Here is a 16770-nt window from a genome sequence, read left to right as displayed (position 1 = left end):
CGTGAAATTACAATTTTAAAATAATTCAATGAATTGAGTCAATCGATCGAAAATAGCACTTTTTTTCATTATTGTCCAATTGTTCCATCGGGGATTCTCACGTCGCTTAACATCTGCTTTTGCATTCTATTTTGTCTCTACGTTTTCTAGCCAACCGGTTGCTCTCGCCGTTCCGTTTTAGATGCGCGCCAGGAAGTTAAACGAAAAGTTGCTGGCAAGTGTTCCGTTGCTAATACGACTGTCATGGATGGAGCTGTTTTTTCTCTCTACCCTTTCGATTGATATTCGATCGTCGATCGACTCACGGATGACACGCACATGCCCGAGTGGAAAGAATTCGGTACACTTGTTACACGAAAGTACGGAAGTGCCACCGTGCCTAATTTGCGTCGAGATGCTACCCCTGACGAACATGTCTAATTTCAGCTTGGATGCCCTAAACCTCTCCCTGGTTCCAGCGTTGCCCACTTAATCGATTGTATGTAGGAAGAACAAAATTCCCGGCCCATCGCCGTGGCATCTGATGGAGCGTTATTGGGCTTTTCGGTCGTTGTTTCGAATGCCAGTTAGGTCGTATTTTTTGTTTTCCTCCTGCCTTTCCTTCGGCGGTATCCCCGTTTTTCTAGCGTTTGGTAATTTTGTTTTGACCAACGCTCTCGCAGCAACAGTCCTCATCCGAGGGACACAAAGCAAAATTCCTCATTTTAGCCATTATGAAGCCGGGGCACGTTTTTCCTTTGCCCTCGCGCGCTTCTTTCCCCCTTTGCCAGGCGGAAAAAAGCATATCGAAGGAACGAAAGAAAAGAGGCGGATTTGCTTAGAACGAAACCGAAAATTCGGTAGCAATCAAAAACTGCTGATTCAAAACCAACAACTGGGAGGCAATGAGGGTAGGGAACGAGCGGTGGAACAAAAACCCACGGTAATTCCAATCAGAATCCTTTCGTTCTCAAGTGCCTAGAGTTTGCTGAAGAGGAGACAAAAAGGTAACGAACCGATGTACGCATCTTCACCGTGAATTGAGACAGTGACGATGTGTGTGTTTGCGGGCATGCGTGTATGTGTGAGTCTGTGGGTTGTTTGTAGGCAGTGCTTCGCCGGTCTTGTGCCCCGGAATTCAATTATACAATTATATGTAATTTTCCATAAATAAGTACTTCTGGCTGTTCAAAGATGTTAATTGGGATTATGTTTCAAATCTTCTTCATCATCAACATCCCACAACGAGCAGAAAAGAAGTTAGTTACAAGGGCGGGCGGCAGCTACTGTCGGACAGGGCGCAATTTGGGAAGACAACACTACATCCTAGTCAATTGATTGATTTATTAGAATCGGCCGAAGTTGTCGATGGCGATGAATATTCGTTTTGTTTTCCGATGCGATTTCCGGGCAACCAAACTTAGGTGAATTAATGATGAAATATTTTCCGAAGGGGTAAGGGCCACTGGGAAAGTTTTGGTGGATTCGTACAAAAGATAAATATCACATGTGGATTAAAAAAGGAGTGTAGGAAATTTTGGAGAAGACAGAACCTGATTGACCATCGTAGGACACAATTGTGTGGGAATTTTAGCGTGAGATAAGGTTCTTCTGGAAAAGCATTTTATTCTTAATTCTCTAAAATGTGACCACCACGACACAACATACAGGGACGCAGGGACTTTAGAAGTAGCGTTTCAAAAGCGGTTTACCAGAAAGTGAATGAAAAAAGGCCACAGCTAAAGTCTCCTGCGGGCCGTTTCTACCTGTTGTTACCTGGCACCATGGGACGTGATTCCTGTGAATGCATCCTCTCCCGGGCCCGAATGCCGATGCATCCACTTCGCAGCCACGGAAAGGATGAGATAACTCAGCAGAAATAAACCTCCGAAGGAAGAAGGAAGCACGAGAAAAAAAATCTATCGAACCGTCCTGGCCAGTCCCGTATACGAATTTTAATTGAAAGCAACAATTAAATGAAAAACAAAATCCCCACACCGGGGCCGGGGAAGGCGAAGGGCAAAACGCTTCCTCTTGCCGGTTTGTCGCTACCGGTTATCGGTATTTAGCCGCTGCTTGCTCCGTGTCCGCTGCTTCCCGGTCTGCCTTTGGCTATAATTGTTGCAAATCGGGACATATAAAAGCACACACACACATACAGACCGTCAGGGGCACACGTTACCAGCATACCTATCGGAAAAGCATCCGTGCGATCCGTCGTCCGTTCGGCCGTGTACCGAGTTTGTCATAACCACTTTCCGAAATGCCTTAAAAGACCCCAAGGGCCAAAGGAAGGCAGTATCTGTTGTTGATTTTTGAAAATTTTGCGACAACCTCACATGCGGCCAGGGAAGGGACCGCTTGCAAGACGCTGAGGATACGAGGACTAATGCTTGCAAGTCTCGGGAGACGAATTTCGATCATCATCACCACACGCTTTACATCTCTCTTCTCTCGGGAAGCGCTCGCGACGTACGACAACTGTCCGCGAACGTGTTGTGCGTTCAAACAACACGTTCGCGGACAAGCTGGACACACAAAAAGGATGCTCCGGTCGGCACATTCCTCGGCAAACGGGCCCGCTGCAAGCCTTCCTTCTTTGGTCGAACGGACGGGTCGAAATCTTGCCGCAGAATTTCGTGGAAAAAATATTTGCTTTTTTATGCCTTGTCTCGTTTGGGGGTTCTTATTATAAATGGTATCTGCTTCATTCATTTAAATTGTCTACTTTCAAACTTTTGTGATGTTTAAAATAAACCATAGTAGTAGTTCCAACGATGATCATGATCTTGTGAAACGTGATCATCGGAAACATATTTGCACAAAGGTACGGTGTATTATCAGCTGAAACTAGGTGGAAAAAGACACTTGTAAGAGAGGAATGTGTTACCTGTCACTGGGGGGTTCAAAATCTAGCAACAACGGCTCCAATGCACGTGGTTGGACGGTATGGTCCTATTGCCTGTACTTGCTGCCCTTTGCCGCTACTTTCGGAAGCCTTTTCCCGGGGCCTTTGCGTCGTCGAGCAAAAATTGTGAGGATATTTTACCAAATTCCTCCGTATTGTAATTTTCTCTTCGCCACCTTCTTCACCACCGTGCCATTTGTGACCATGGCACATAAACCACTGCTTCACATACACTTACAGACACACACATACTCACACAAATACACATGCAAATGCGGCGTGCACACCAGTTTACACATTGGTAGGAATTTATTTACAACCTCCCTGGACGAACCGCGAGTGAATGGAATTTGTAGAAGGGAAGAAGAGAAAGTAGCAACAGGTTATTCCTGGCTTAAGGATGCTGCAGCTCCCTGCTGCTGCTTCAAACACATCTGAGTCTCATCCACGGACTTTGCTGCGCGGTGTGAGAAATTGGGAACGATTTATTTCACTCTTGCACGGACCATCGCAGTCCGGCCGCTTATGATTCTATGCTTATGCTATCAACACCGTACAATAGCACTGTAATGTGGTGATTCTGAATCTTCCGATTTCTGGTAAATTGGCACAACGGTTGCGGAAGCGTCTGCAAACTTGACCTCATACAGCACTGGCTGTTGGTGATGCTGCCGTGTCGAAATTCTCAGCAGCAGCTTTCGTGCACTCTTTATCCGTTCCACGCAGCATCACAGCACGGGACGAGCACATCGGTGCGACGCAAACACAATCTATCCTCCTACTCCTTTTCACTCTGCCTGAATTTCGAAGCTCAATGCGGCACTGCCAACGTACGTGTCGTCGGCGATCGTCGTGGCCCTTCGTGGACAACCGCAGCACTGCGCGAACGAATCAATACTGAAACATGTTGCTCATGTTTCCCCCCGGACGACGGCCAAAATAATGATGGCTGCTAAGAACGGCCACACGCACACACAAGTGCAAGCAAAGGGGAGCATTTCTCTCGATCCGATAGTCAATGTGCCTGCGAGTGTTTGTATGTGTGGATGCGCATGAACATGGGTATTATGTATGGAATGATTCAGATCAGGACCTGATTTATGTTTTTCCCGTATTTTTATTAAAAATATCATTCTCCGTCGAGAATCTTTCTTGGACAGTGTTACATAAAAAAATCACTGTACCCGATTTTCAATGCCTGCGAAGAACTTCATTTCCATACGTTAGTTGATATTCAAGTTCAACAAAACTAGTTACAACGGTGAACCTCACATCGGAAATTTACATTATGATCGCTTATACCGGTACGGCGAAAGCTTCGCTGGAAAGTTCAAGAGGGCATCTAGTAACCTTGGTAGAGACGGAACAAAACTTAAACTTTTCGAAAAAAGAAACGTTTTTTCGCAGAAAACATCAAAAAGGACATCCGTAGTTTTTCTGTGCTTTCTAGCGTCGCTTTATTAGTGCATAAATTATATATTTAAATTATCAATATTAATGTTACTTTTGGAACGGAATAGATGTTTATCTGTAAGGTGTAATACTTGAATATTATAAAAATAAATTGCTGTTTTAGATCGTGGGTTTAAACAAGTCGGCCAGCATCTCAGGTTCGGTTAGATCTTTCTTGTACTTTTGCATCATTTCCTGAATTTTAATCCTGCGACGAACGTGTGGTGGTTGATAACTGAAATTCCAAGGGACAAATCCAAACGGGTTAGTCGCAATCAGCCCAGGTCTAGGCCGAGGTAATGGTAACTTACGAATCATTATCGAGCCGCTTTCTCTTTGCCATGTTACATGCCGTTTGACGAATCAGCGAACCGATCACCCGCTTGCTGACGACCATTCCATCGATGAGTGGGATGGCAAAATTCATCCGTCCTACCGGTCCTTGCAGTTTCACCCGCAGCAAACTGGATGATAGAGCATGCAAATAGATGATGAAACACTCACCACCATTTATCGATGCAATGGGTCCGTGCTGTGCCGAGTAGCCGGCCCGCGTGTAGTGCAGCAAATCATCGATCGGGAACGTGAGATGGTCCTCGTAGCTCTCGAGCCACACTAGCAAAATTTTGGCCGTCGGTGCCGTGTACAGGGTGTTCGGTTTCGATGCACCGGTTCGTCGCCGAACCGGTGGAATGGGATCGGCTGATTTACTCATCGACCCAAAGCGGGTCGATTCACTGTCCAGCGAATACTGCCGTGACTGATTACTTGAGACCGAAGACGAGCGTGGTTGAATTTCGCTTACACTACGCTCGTACGTCGTAGATGGGCCACCGTTTGCGCCGTCTACTGTTTCCTCGAGACAAACGTCAATTTTGTTGTTTCGACTTGGAACTACTATTGCCATTTCGGAGGAAATGTCTGCCCAGTACAGAACCTTCTTTTCACCATTCAGCTGCCACTCTTCTGGAGCAACATTGCTTCTCGATGCGTTGCTTGGTTCGTTGCTTCTAGATGCTGATGCGTCTCGAGGAATCTTCCAGCTACTTCCAATGAAGCCGGTCCATCCGGCGTGCTCTTGCACCGTCACAGGGCTACCGATGGTGTACAGAATCTTCCAGAAGTGTCTGTCGATCGAAGCCAAATTTTCCGGATCCATATTGCCAATGATTTCAGCCTCCGTGGTTTGGCCAGCCCTGACGTAAAACACATGTATCGTGTCACACGATCGTGGGCTCATTTTATCGAGCATTTTTAAATCCTGGCAAAATTCTGCTTTCGATGTATCGAGCGTAGTTAACAGTGGAGCGCTGCCGTCCATCTTCGGACCCCCGACGTTGTTCTGGCCAATGGTGAGAAAACCGAAATGCGACAGGAACAGTCGTGCCGCCTGGAATTCGTGACAAACGCTGGGTGGAGAAGCTTCTTGTGCATGCCCCAGCCCATCTACCGAGCACTCGGTTTCGGCCCAAGAAAGTTTTTCGTACACCAGCTGATCCTCGAGCAACCGGCCTAACTCCTTGGTGGACTGATTACCCATTTTCTGCTCTGCCGAATCGAGCGTCGGTATCGAGTAATCCACGATACAGGGCGGAATACGTTCGACGGAATCGGGAAAATATTTGTATTCTACCTCCTGACGCATCATAATATCGTTCATGGGCACAGGCCTTCCTGGGTTCGGTGCATGATACTTGGTGCCAGACTTACTTCTCGACAAGTGCCGTAGCTGCATCGTCCAAGCGTGTCGACCAAAAGGACCTCGAATCAATACTGAAACGGAAACAAATGCAACATTTTCTTCGTTATTTCATTCATCAACATATACGTGTCGTCATCGTAACTGACATGTCCGTGAGACCAACGGAAGCAATAGGTAGTTTCCATGTACAAACGTCTTATACCATAGTTTTAACTTACTTGTCACTGTCGGTTGTGGATCTTGATCGTTGCCTAGAGGTTCCTCGAATAATGCTAGTACCGTTGAATTTTCGGTGACAAAGTATTTGAACTTCTTGATCGCTTGCTCCTGCGGTAGTTCGCCCACATTCTCGCCGGAAGTATTGGAATGCTTCGCCAGAACCACTTCATCTAAAAGCGACGAAAGTGACTGCTTGCCGCACTCATTCGGGAAGTAATCGATCTGCTCCAGGATCATGGTTAGCATATTTTCAGCCGCATCCCGAACGCGCATGCTCGCCGGTTTTAGCTCCTTCTCGCCCTTGTACTTGACCGGCTCCCCCGGTTTACCAATGCTCTTCGAGCCCGATATACCCAGCTCAACGACTTCCAGCACGATCGTTAAGCACTCCTTGTCTTGCAGCAGATACGGGTGATTCATCAACCACGCGGAAGTGCACTGAAAGGCTGCCACGATCGTGCTGTGTAAGTCCTTGACATGAGCAGGAGGTGGCCTAGAGCACTGGTAGCAAATATAGTCACAAATCCACTTGACGGCACGTTTGCATTCTAGAGCATCTGCAAAACAATATACCACCGGGTACGTTATAAGTGTTTTACTCTTTGAACGTGTAATGCACCTACCAGAGTCCTTAACGCGCATTGCCGCCAGTCCGGAGAGTAACTCAAGTGCCGCTAGGGACACATTTAAATCAGTTTTCCATGACGATATCAAACGGTGGCACACGAGGTAAGTCGCTCTAACAAATAGCGCGTGGGCACTATCTGCAGAATGGAAGAGAAACATCATCAGCTTTTTTACTATGCAATGTCTATCATCCTTTGCTTCCAAATATAAGACTACTTCTTTACTTGACTTTGAAGTCGCTTCTTAAGGACTAGTGCTTACAAAAATCACAAAGTGTCAACATATAAGATACCTTACAACGTATTTTGTATGCAAAATACAGAAAAAAACGATGGAGTTTGAACAAGCATGGATACTAACGTGGGAGACAGTCAACAACAAAAAAAACTGTAGAATTACGAACTAAGAATTTACCATAAATTGCAGATGAACTCAATTCTAATTCATGAATAATGTCGGATGTGAAATCATCAAAAGCCGGCAAACTAGAAGGCTCATTGCTAAGTGTTGCGGTACTGAGTCCACCGATACTGGAATTGGCGCTGTTCATCGAGTATGCACTCTTCTCGGAGCAGGCTAGCGGAGTGGTGTGTATAGGTGCATGAATGATGCGAGATAATGGTGCGATGGCAAATGGTAGTCATTCGTTCGACCGAATGAAGTTGTCGAGTCCACAAGCGATAAAAAACACGATTTGCAAGGATGCGGAAACATATATCGTTGAAAAAGAAGACAAATGAAAATAAAAAAGAAAAGAAAATATAAGAATATAGTATTTAGCATCAATATATTAGCATTAAGTAGACGTAGAGAAAACAGCGGTGATAACATGAGACATGTTGCAGTCTGGCCGCGAAACCCAACAAACATACCTGAACTTAGCAAATTGGACGTATCTGCGGTTGGATGCATGACGTGAAGTGCTTCGGGACCATTTTCCATCTCCTCGAAAGTCACTGAATCCTGTACGCACAAATGAAGACCACCAAGCAGCATATGTGTATTTTGAGGGTCTGTTTCAACTTGCAACGCGTTCATAAGTACATTAATGAGTCGTGGCTTGAGGTGTATAAATGTAATGCTTCTGTAAAGAGAAAACAAGAGCTGTATATCTCCGTTTTACGTCCTTATCCGTAGAGCTAGAATACCTGTCGTTAGGGCCACCCATAAGGTCACGAATGGGAAGAGCCTGAAAGTGGAGCGGAAGAGCGAGCAACGAAAGCAGAATATTGATAGCTGCTCTACGCAGTTCAATTTTGTTTATGAGCACATTGTGGGATCGCATCTTCAGTTCTTTCTCGGGCAAAATTAGCTCCAGCGCGCCGATGAACGAAGGCAGCAACACCTGTATGCCCTCCAGGTCAATGCGAAACAGATCGGACGAGTTGTAAAGTATACTAGCCAGCGTTTCCATGCATTCTCGGTTATCATTCGTCTTCAGACCTTGATGCAGCGCCATGTAAAAGCGTGCCAAATAAACGGGCAAAATTTCTTCACCCGTTTTCTTCGCGCAGAATATACGACACAGCGCACCGAGTGCCTCCGCTTTGCCAGATTCGTACTTGTCGATCGTGAGGCCGGGGGCCACATCGTTTACCTCCGAAAGGGAAGGGGGCTGGGATAAACTACCCTTGCGATTGTCCATGATCATAGATGAGGGGCGTCTTTTAGCTTCGGCTGCACGCTCTACAATGAAATAAGTCAAACCCGCAAACATGTACTACCTTAACAACATAACTTAGTCATGTTCAACATACTTTTTGTATTTTGCATCCATGTTTCTCCACCAATGTGTGCTGCATCGAAGAGCCATTCACCAAACAGATGTAAAATGCTATTGCACCGAGGTCGATTTGTTGCCAAAGGATAACGATTTTCCTGGCACAGTGATAACATAGCTAGCAACGGACCAATTTTAAAAAATATAGTAACTGTTGTGCTCACTTTTCTCCAATAATCGTCATACATACATGAAAATCCAGTCGATTGTAAAGATGATGAAGGAGCTGCAGCAGATGGATTTCCCGTGGAGCTACGACTGCTGGTAAGACCGCTAAATGAGCCTTTAGTGAACCCTAGAACAACAACACAATGCACATAAATCGGCGATTCTATAGTCCCATCTCGTCCAATTAATTTCTGATTCAGTACTAGTCGTTGGAACAGTGAAATTATTATATAGTTATAATGTGATTTTATGCGTTGCTGTATCAGCGGATGAGTTTATTCGCGCGATCATCATTTCTATGCTACGGATGGTTGTTGGTGTGAAATGAGGGACGTCATTCGTAGCTGTTAAATGTTGCTATTCGGCAAAGCATAACGATGGAAACAACTTTGGAAAACTTAAAAAGGACATCGAAATAATAGCAAGCAGCAAAGACACATCTAGGTAATACAGGTATACACATTCAGAAGCGAAAAGTTGCCAAACATAGACGCACCCTTAGCTTGAGCCATAGACATTACGGCATGCGCTGACGACAGCGAAGGCGCTACACTGAAACTCTTCGCCAAACGACGCTGCAATGGAGGTGTCGCGGAGTTGGTTGCCGCACAGGCGTCAGCTAAGAGCAGCTCCTTTGCCTTGCCATTACCAAATCCAGAAATGTCGGCTGTTGGTTTCGTTTTGTTGCAAAATGAAGCGCAGATATATGTTTGTTACAGAAATTTAGGTTATTGGGGCCATTAGCAGGTTGCCGTAACATGTGTGTGTGTTTATGAGTTTGAAACGCAAACATTACCCTGTGTAGCTGCAGAGCCAGTGTCGTAAGAGAACCCAATGCTATTGTTGCTACCTCCTCCACCAGTTGTGTTCATCCCAGTGCCAATGGAACCGCCACCAGTACCGATACTACATGAACCAGTGCTACAACTACTGCCACCACCACCACCACCACCACCACCTCCGTTATTTCCAATTGCGCTTCCTGTCAGGCCAATGTTGGAGTTGCTACTAGAACCCACCACACCGAGTGCGGCTCCGAGTCCCAGACCACCCAGTCCGCCACTGGCCCGGAAAGCGCTTGTTTTTATTTCACCACCAGAGTGCCTAAAGCTTATTAGCGACCCACCATTTGGGCCACTAAGTATTCCAGCACCACCACCAGTGCTGGGCGAGTTGAGTTGATTGGCGCTTTCTAAGTGCCCACAGTCGCCTGAGCGATATTGCGCTATGCCTTATGAAAGGAACCGCAGAGATTACAAATATAATCTTATGTAGGACGTAAAAACGACATACTAACCGAGGAAAGCATCCACAAGCCCGGCTATTCCCTTCATAGTTTTGAGAAAGATTTGTGGGAGATTCAAAAGACAAGGGTGATGTTGTGGATCTATCCCGTCAACGTTGACCAGCACGGCTTGGATGAATTGAGGGGTGCAGCTTATGACTTGGGGACTGCAAAGGTCTGTCGGAGCCCCCAGAATCTTCAGGAAGCGTATCCAAGCTTGTGCAATGCCATCGTTTGTCATCCCAGCTGGCACGAGGTGTGCATCTTCTTCAGCTAAAACAAGAAATAGTAGAAAGAGCTTTAGAATAAATATCCCAGGTAAAATTCACTGGGGATTAGCATACCTATTTTCATCTCGGGAAAGGCTGGACCATAAGTGAACTCCAGCAACTTGGCCGTAAGCACAAGGTTTACTCTATTCCACTGCTCGACCAATGCCATCCGGTGCCGCCAGGCGGCACACGATTCCTGAAACGTTTTCCAGAGCGAAGGCGAAGGAAAACAACGGCTGCAAGCCAGAAGCCACACTTCGAACAATACACTCAGTACTCGTTCGCACAGTTGGTCGCCTACGTCGTCCTTCACGATCGGGGGAGCCAGGAGTATTTCATTGATGGCCAACAGGAAGAGGAGAAGCGTTTCCCATGTTTCAACTGTCAGTATCTGGGAATTCTGGGCAGTATCCTGCAGCGTACGGAGCACACGATGACACAAAACTGCCTGCCGGTTGATGGTATCCGTACCTAAAATAGTCACACCAAAGCACATTGTTACAACTCTGTACCGCGTGATAGGTAGGAGGTTGAATAATAACAAAGTAGAAAAGCGTTCACCTAGATCCTCTTGGTAAATGAAAGGCCAGACTTGAAACGAAGAAAGAGTGAAAATCAGTGCATGGAGACAGTTAGTGCCAATTTGGTGCAGGAAGGGCTACAGGAACGAGCATACACACACACACACAAACGCGGTTCGAGCTAAAGGGTGCAATTGTTAATTTGTGCAGACGGGGCGCAAAAAGTGGCTCGTCTGGACCCGTTATGTTGGGACCAACATCAATCAACCGTACCTTCTCCTGGGCGGGGAACGAATAGGTTGTACAGATGTTTGATAATTCTTCGCACGTAAGTATTGGGATCGTCTTTGATTGGCTTCGGGACACTGACTTTCGTTTGAGGCAATACAGCACTGATCCATTCACAATATATGTTCACACCGTCCTTTATGATGTCGTGTTCCGAGAGAGGCAAAGACAACCCGTGACATATAACATCCATACACCACTGGACCTAAGGTTTGGTAGACAAAATAAAGCAAACGTTTCGTCACCAAAGTAAGATTGATAAATGAACCGATAAACCCGTTTTTCTTACCTCCTGGTCAGTGTAGAGATTGCTCGGTTCTGCATTGTTGGTGATTCCTAGAGTGTTTGCCAGCTGCTTTATGACCACCGCAGCCACATCACGACCTCCGACGGTACTAAATTTACCAAGCACACTCTGTGTTTGGGCGTTATTAATGTTTTCAGAGATGATTGGAAACAGCGAGGCCCACTCGGAATACATTTTCATGTGCTATTTTCCCATCTAGGTTACGAAAATTCTAAAAACAAAGAGACATCGAGCAAAAACCCTGGGATACGTTGCGTGCACAGCAGCTTTCACTAACAAAACATATATTTGACAGATCTACTTTTGTTTTGATGACGTCACTGTTACGTTCCGTTACATCGTCGCTGGTGTTGGGTTACATGCCATTCATGCTTCTTAGGTCATCATGGTACAATTTAAATGCAAAACGTACATCACGATTAACACTCATGCTTAGCTTGTCTTTTATCATCGTTTTTGAGTTTCACACTGCGTGTTATCATACCACATCACATCAACACGTACTCCTTGCGCAATACACATTTTTTCGCCTTTGCACTCCTTTTCGAGGGAGTCTCAGAGAAATTAATGAGCCCTGTGAAGCTTAGATTATTGGTTGGATTTGGGTCCGATACCTGTACTACGATTAGTGGGATATGCTGCTTAAATAATGTCCATATCGATATGAGCATTGTCACCATCTGACTACGGCCAATAAAATTAAGATTGATGTGACAGAAAATAATCTAATTTGCTAGCGCAACGCACGCACCTAGAAACACAATTACAAGTCAACAATTGTCTAAAAACTTGTTCGAACAGAGAAAGGAGCAAAAAGCGCACTACTTATTTAGCAACTGGTACTGTTAGTTCGAATGCTCCTAGTCATCTTTCTTCTCCGCATTGGATTTGCTGGCAGCCCCTTTCCGTTTGGGCGATGATTTTTTGTTTTTCTTTTTCTTCCCATTCGGTGAGGAAGGTTGGCTTCCCGGTTCGGTTTGTTCGTCTCCACTGCTGACGGCCGCCGCTTCCGGCAAAGATGCTAATGGGGCTGCATCATTCTTCTTCTCCAACATCTCTGCCGAGAAACCGAATTCGTTAACACGCTTCGAATCAACTTTGTACATCCAGCGCTGGTACAGGAAGATGAAGAAGACGATATCTGCGGGAAAAGCAACGGAATGAAAATGTCAATAACCATGCACGACCCAATGTGTTCTTGTACAGCTGATTCATACCGTCCCGGAAGCATCCAATCCGATACATCATAGGCATTTTGATGACAAATGCAAAGATATCATCGATGAAAGTGTTCAGGAACTTGTAGGTCAGCATACGCCATGGCAAGTGTGCCACCGACTTTAGCTTGTAGTTGATAAACAGTTGCGGGGTCATCATGATGAAGCCGAACGTGAGCAAATATCCGTACAGCATGTTAAGCACAAACGAGTACCATCCCTTGTGTTCCTGATAAAGCACGCTGTAAATGCTGTAGGCCACCAGAAGGGGGAAACAAACCCAGCCTAGGTACTTAAATGCAAGATTGTCGTACTGCTTAGTACTGGACTCGACGTACGAGCCCTTGTCTGTGAAGCTGACGCGAGGCAAAAAGCCAAACACGAGATTTTCCTTGCTCACGTTGATGTTTACTACTTTCTGTATCTTCCACACCTCGATACCCAGTCCGATGAAGCAGCTGACCTTTATCATGAAGTTTGTCTCATTGTCCAAAACGTACAGCAACACGATCAGCGATTGGAAGACACCGAAGAATACGGAACGCACAGAGAGTCCCTCCAGGGATTTGCGATTATTCCAAAACTGTATATCATTCTTAAATGCCAGCAATTCGAATACGCTATGTAGGATCGTCACTACGATTGTTATACCCAGCAAATATGGGTTCGTATCGAGCAGGGCTTCCTTCAATGAATCCTGGTCTTCATCCGTTTCAGATCCCCCGGACAGTGCCTCCGTGAACATGTTGTTCGCCCATTTGTTGCGCATTGTCTGTGCTGCGTATAGCTGCCATTTGAAGAGAGATAGCGGCTGATAGGATAGGTTTAGATCCAACACTGGAGTGGTATGATTAATGGGCTGATAATCTCGCATCATGTTCCAGTAGTCGTTATAGAAAACGATAGGAAGGTAAGTCTGCCCACCGGGAAGAAATTTGATGTATTCATCCAGTGGCGGCGGAACTGTTCCTTTGACCCAGTTCGTTTGATCCGTAACAAGATTAATGGTAAGGTTTGGATGCCAGTGGGCTAGAATTTTGTCATCCACCAGCGCATCTTCCAATTCTTTCTCGAACTTCTCCTTATCCCCCGCGAGCAAGTTATGGGTTTTGGTCCGTTTTATCCTCTTGAATTTACTGATCATGCCCTGCGCGTGACCCATGTTTCTTCCGGCAAAATCCTCACCCGCAGCCGGATTGGGACTGAGACCGGTTTTTGTGACGTACGTATGTAGATAGAGGGATCCGTTATTCATCAACCGCTCGGAAGCCTGGATTTGGGTATTGAGGGTGAAAATTCCATCTCCATCGCGACCACCGTACCAATCGCCGTAAACTAATCCTTCTTGTAGCCATATTAAACTGTTTGCGTCGTTAAAATCTACATGGTACAGATCTTCCGAGATGTAGACGTGCAAATCGAAAACGGTACCGTTTTCAAACAAATTCCAAGCGTTGATTTTCGACTTGGCAGCTGATTGATTTACATTTGCTTCGGGAGCGGGACGTCGGAAGAACGATGAGATGAAATAAATAATCAATGCACGGAGGATAAGCGATTTGGTGATGGCAAAAAATGATTCGGCACGCGATGGTTGTTGCTGCGGTTGTCCAGCCTGACCTTCTTGTACGGTGCCCTAGATTGAATCAGTTGATTTTCAATTAATAAATATACGTTTAGGTTTTGAAAAATAAGTCACAGCCACTTACGTCCGCATCACTTTGCTCGACTAGAGGCTCGCCTTCGGTAGGCGACACGGTGGAATTGTTCTCTTCTTCCGACATTCTACCAACAAGATGCCCGATTTGTTCACTTCAGTTAACTTCAGATATGGTGCACTAGCGCAGCAGCCTTTGCATCACTGAAATCAAGCACGTGCCCGGCAATTTATCTTTGGACACGGATCTTGAACAAACAGGCGAGGCAACTATTGAGCCAGATTAAGTTATAAAAATACAAGAGCAGACAATCTTCCGATATTCCGAGCCGCTTGAGAAAAGATAACTTACCTGTCACGATGACAGTGGACTGACGTGTCTTTCCTTGAAAAAGTTAGCTGTAGTTTTCTGTGAAACATTTATCAATGAAACTGTGTGATTTGGATTATAAAAGAACCATAAAAATAACATGTATTAATTTATAAGCTCCTTCATGCCAGATATACCAGAAAATTGGGTAAAACCAAATTAATTTTGAAACTGATTGCAATGTAACGCATGCGGCCGGGCTTAAAAACGCTTCAGCCATTTGACATAACGCGTCACTGAACTAGAATTCAAAATAGTGGTGTGTAACATGCTCGTACAGTTCCGAAAACTAAACTAAATATTATTTTGCATCAATGAAAAGTTGACAAACACATTTAATTTATTGGTTTTGTGTTGAAATCTTACTCATAGTTCATTTAAATCGATTAATAGCATACCTATTACACATTGTCTAGGATTGGTGAACAGTTCCCATAAAAAGAACGGTTCGAACCTGTGTTGGGTGCAAAAGCTATCACCCGCCACTACTGCCTTTTCTTGTCGAGACGTGCGATCGAAGAGACACGTTTGGTGAGTTTTACAATTTTATTGGAAAAAATACTTATTTTGGAGCGTTGTCTTTGTTCACAACTTAGTCCATTTGTTAGTGAAGTATTATAGATATAGTAATCTCGAATTCAATCAAGCTTGATAAATGCCTAATCAAAACTCGATTGCAAATGCCTTCTGCTGCCAGACCTAACCTCGCAATATGGGTGGACCAATAGTCGTGACACTAAAACATGTTGTTGTCATTTCCGCAGAAAGATGCAGATTTTCGTGAAAACCCTCACTGGCAAGACCATCACCCTTGAGGTCGAGCCGTCGGACACTATCGAGAATGTGAAGGCGAAAATTCAGGATAAGGAAGGAATTCCGCCAGATCAACAGCGTCTGATCTTTGCCGGTAAGCAGCTGGAGGATGGCCGTACCCTTTCGGACTACAATATTCAGAAGGAGTCGACCCTTCACCTGGTTCTGCGACTTCGTGGTGGTAAGTTTCGTTAATCAACATGATTTTCAATCTGTGGTGAACAAAAGTAAGGTTGCGCTTCACATCTTTCTGTCTTGGGTTTCAGGTATCATTGAGCCATCTCTGCGTATCCTGGCCCAGAAATACAACTGCGACAAAATGATTTGCCGCAAGTGCTACGCTCGTCTGCATCCGAGAGCGACCAACTGCCGCAAGAAGAAGTGTGGCCACACCAACAACCTGCGCCCGAAGAAGAAGCTGAAGTAGACAAATATGCTACTACTCCGCATCTTCGTTTCGACCGAGATTTGGAATGTGTATGTTCTGTCCATCAGTGGAATAATAAATATCTGATGTTAACAACATAGAAGGAAAAAGGTTTACTTTATTCATGAGTTACATGCAAGGGTGACATGGGTATTAGCATTCTCACCATATGTGGGTTTATGGGTGGTTTTTCTACGGCAGGATAGAAATGTTTTTCAAATGTTTCTCCTGTAATATAATATAAGGGCCTCCCAAGTGAAATAATATAACTTACGTAACTATTACCTGTTATTGGAGAGATATATTGATATGAATCATAATCATTCGTGGTTATTCAGGAAATAATATTGAGAATCGCCGTCGTTGTGGGTCAAGCTGGAAAAGTCTTCCTAGAAGAAGCAGAAAAATATTTATTTTCTAGGAAGAGCAATAACCAATACTTCATTGATATTATGATACGTGCAAGGACCACGACAATGATGTTTTCAGTTCAAATAATTGAGAAAATTAAATCTTTTCAAAAACATTGGGTCAAGCCTACGGAAACAGCATACAACCTTTGAGCATTACCAGTAGCTTAGGGATTATTGAAAGGACGTATATTATATAGAATAACCTGGTTTCATGGGTCAACTTATGATTAGTTATCCTTTTATAAACATTGTTCTAACTGATAAAGGATGTTATCCGGGGAAGTTAAAAAAAGTATCGAAGGAATCGAGACACAAATACATAGCTTCAGATACAATCTGACAGATGCATAGATGTGTATGTAGTA

At 44.8% G+C, this 16770-nt stretch overlaps 3 protein-coding genes across 4 annotated transcripts; 1 reads left to right on the top strand and 2 right to left on the bottom strand.

The window, feature by feature from the left end:
• Positions 1–4347: 4347 nt before the first annotated feature.
• On the bottom strand, positions 4348–11682 carry LOC131282570 (ral GTPase-activating protein subunit beta). The gene is made up of 16 exons (XM_058312074.1): positions 11491–11682; positions 11187–11406; positions 10954–10983; positions 10465–10863; positions 10133–10393; positions 9632–10066; positions 9332–9502; positions 8858–8962; positions 8645–8785; positions 8036–8573; positions 7760–7971; positions 7302–7463; positions 6884–7024; positions 6260–6817; positions 4651–6112; positions 4348–4574 (listed from the first exon to the last, which is right to left on the bottom strand). The coding sequence occupies exons 1-16, from the start codon at positions 11680–11682 to the stop codon at positions 4460–4462; spliced, it is 5142 nt and encodes a 1713-aa protein (XP_058168057.1). The 3' UTR covers positions 4348–4459.
• A 251-nt stretch (positions 11683–11933) lies between these two features.
• LOC131281905 (putative lipid scramblase CLPTM1) lies at positions 11934–14699 on the bottom strand. Its single transcript, XM_058311269.1, has 3 exons — positions 14435–14699; positions 12726–14361; positions 11934–12649 (listed from the first exon to the last, which is right to left on the bottom strand). The coding sequence occupies exons 1-3, from the start codon at positions 14507–14509 to the stop codon at positions 12369–12371; spliced, it is 1992 nt and encodes a 663-aa protein (XP_058167252.1). The 5' UTR covers positions 14510–14699; the 3' UTR covers positions 11934–12368.
• A 520-nt stretch (positions 14700–15219) lies between these two features.
• Positions 15220–16094, top strand: LOC131282460 (ubiquitin-ribosomal protein eL40 fusion protein). 2 transcript variants are annotated; one of them, XM_058311934.1, is made up of 3 exons: positions 15220–15283; positions 15517–15746; positions 15832–16094. In XM_058311934.1, exons 2-3 carry the CDS (start codon positions 15521–15523, stop codon positions 15990–15992), a joined length of 387 nt encoding a protein of 128 aa, XP_058167917.1. In that variant the 5' UTR covers positions 15220–15283; positions 15517–15520; the 3' UTR covers positions 15993–16094. The 2 variants fall into 2 exon arrangements, with proteins under 2 accessions (XP_058167917.1, XP_058167918.1); XM_058311935.1 differs by having other exon boundaries at positions 15276–15355.
• Positions 16095–16770: the final 676 nt, after the last annotated feature.

The sequence above is a fragment of the Anopheles ziemanni genome, chromosome 2 (genome assembly GCF_943734765.1).
Source record: "Anopheles ziemanni chromosome 2, idAnoZiCoDA_A2_x.2, whole genome shotgun sequence".
Taxonomy (NCBI): domain Eukaryota; kingdom Metazoa; phylum Arthropoda; class Insecta; order Diptera; family Culicidae; genus Anopheles; species Anopheles ziemanni.
The sequence above is the reverse complement of the archived record's forward strand: the minus strand, read 5'-3'. Positions and strand labels throughout refer to the sequence as shown.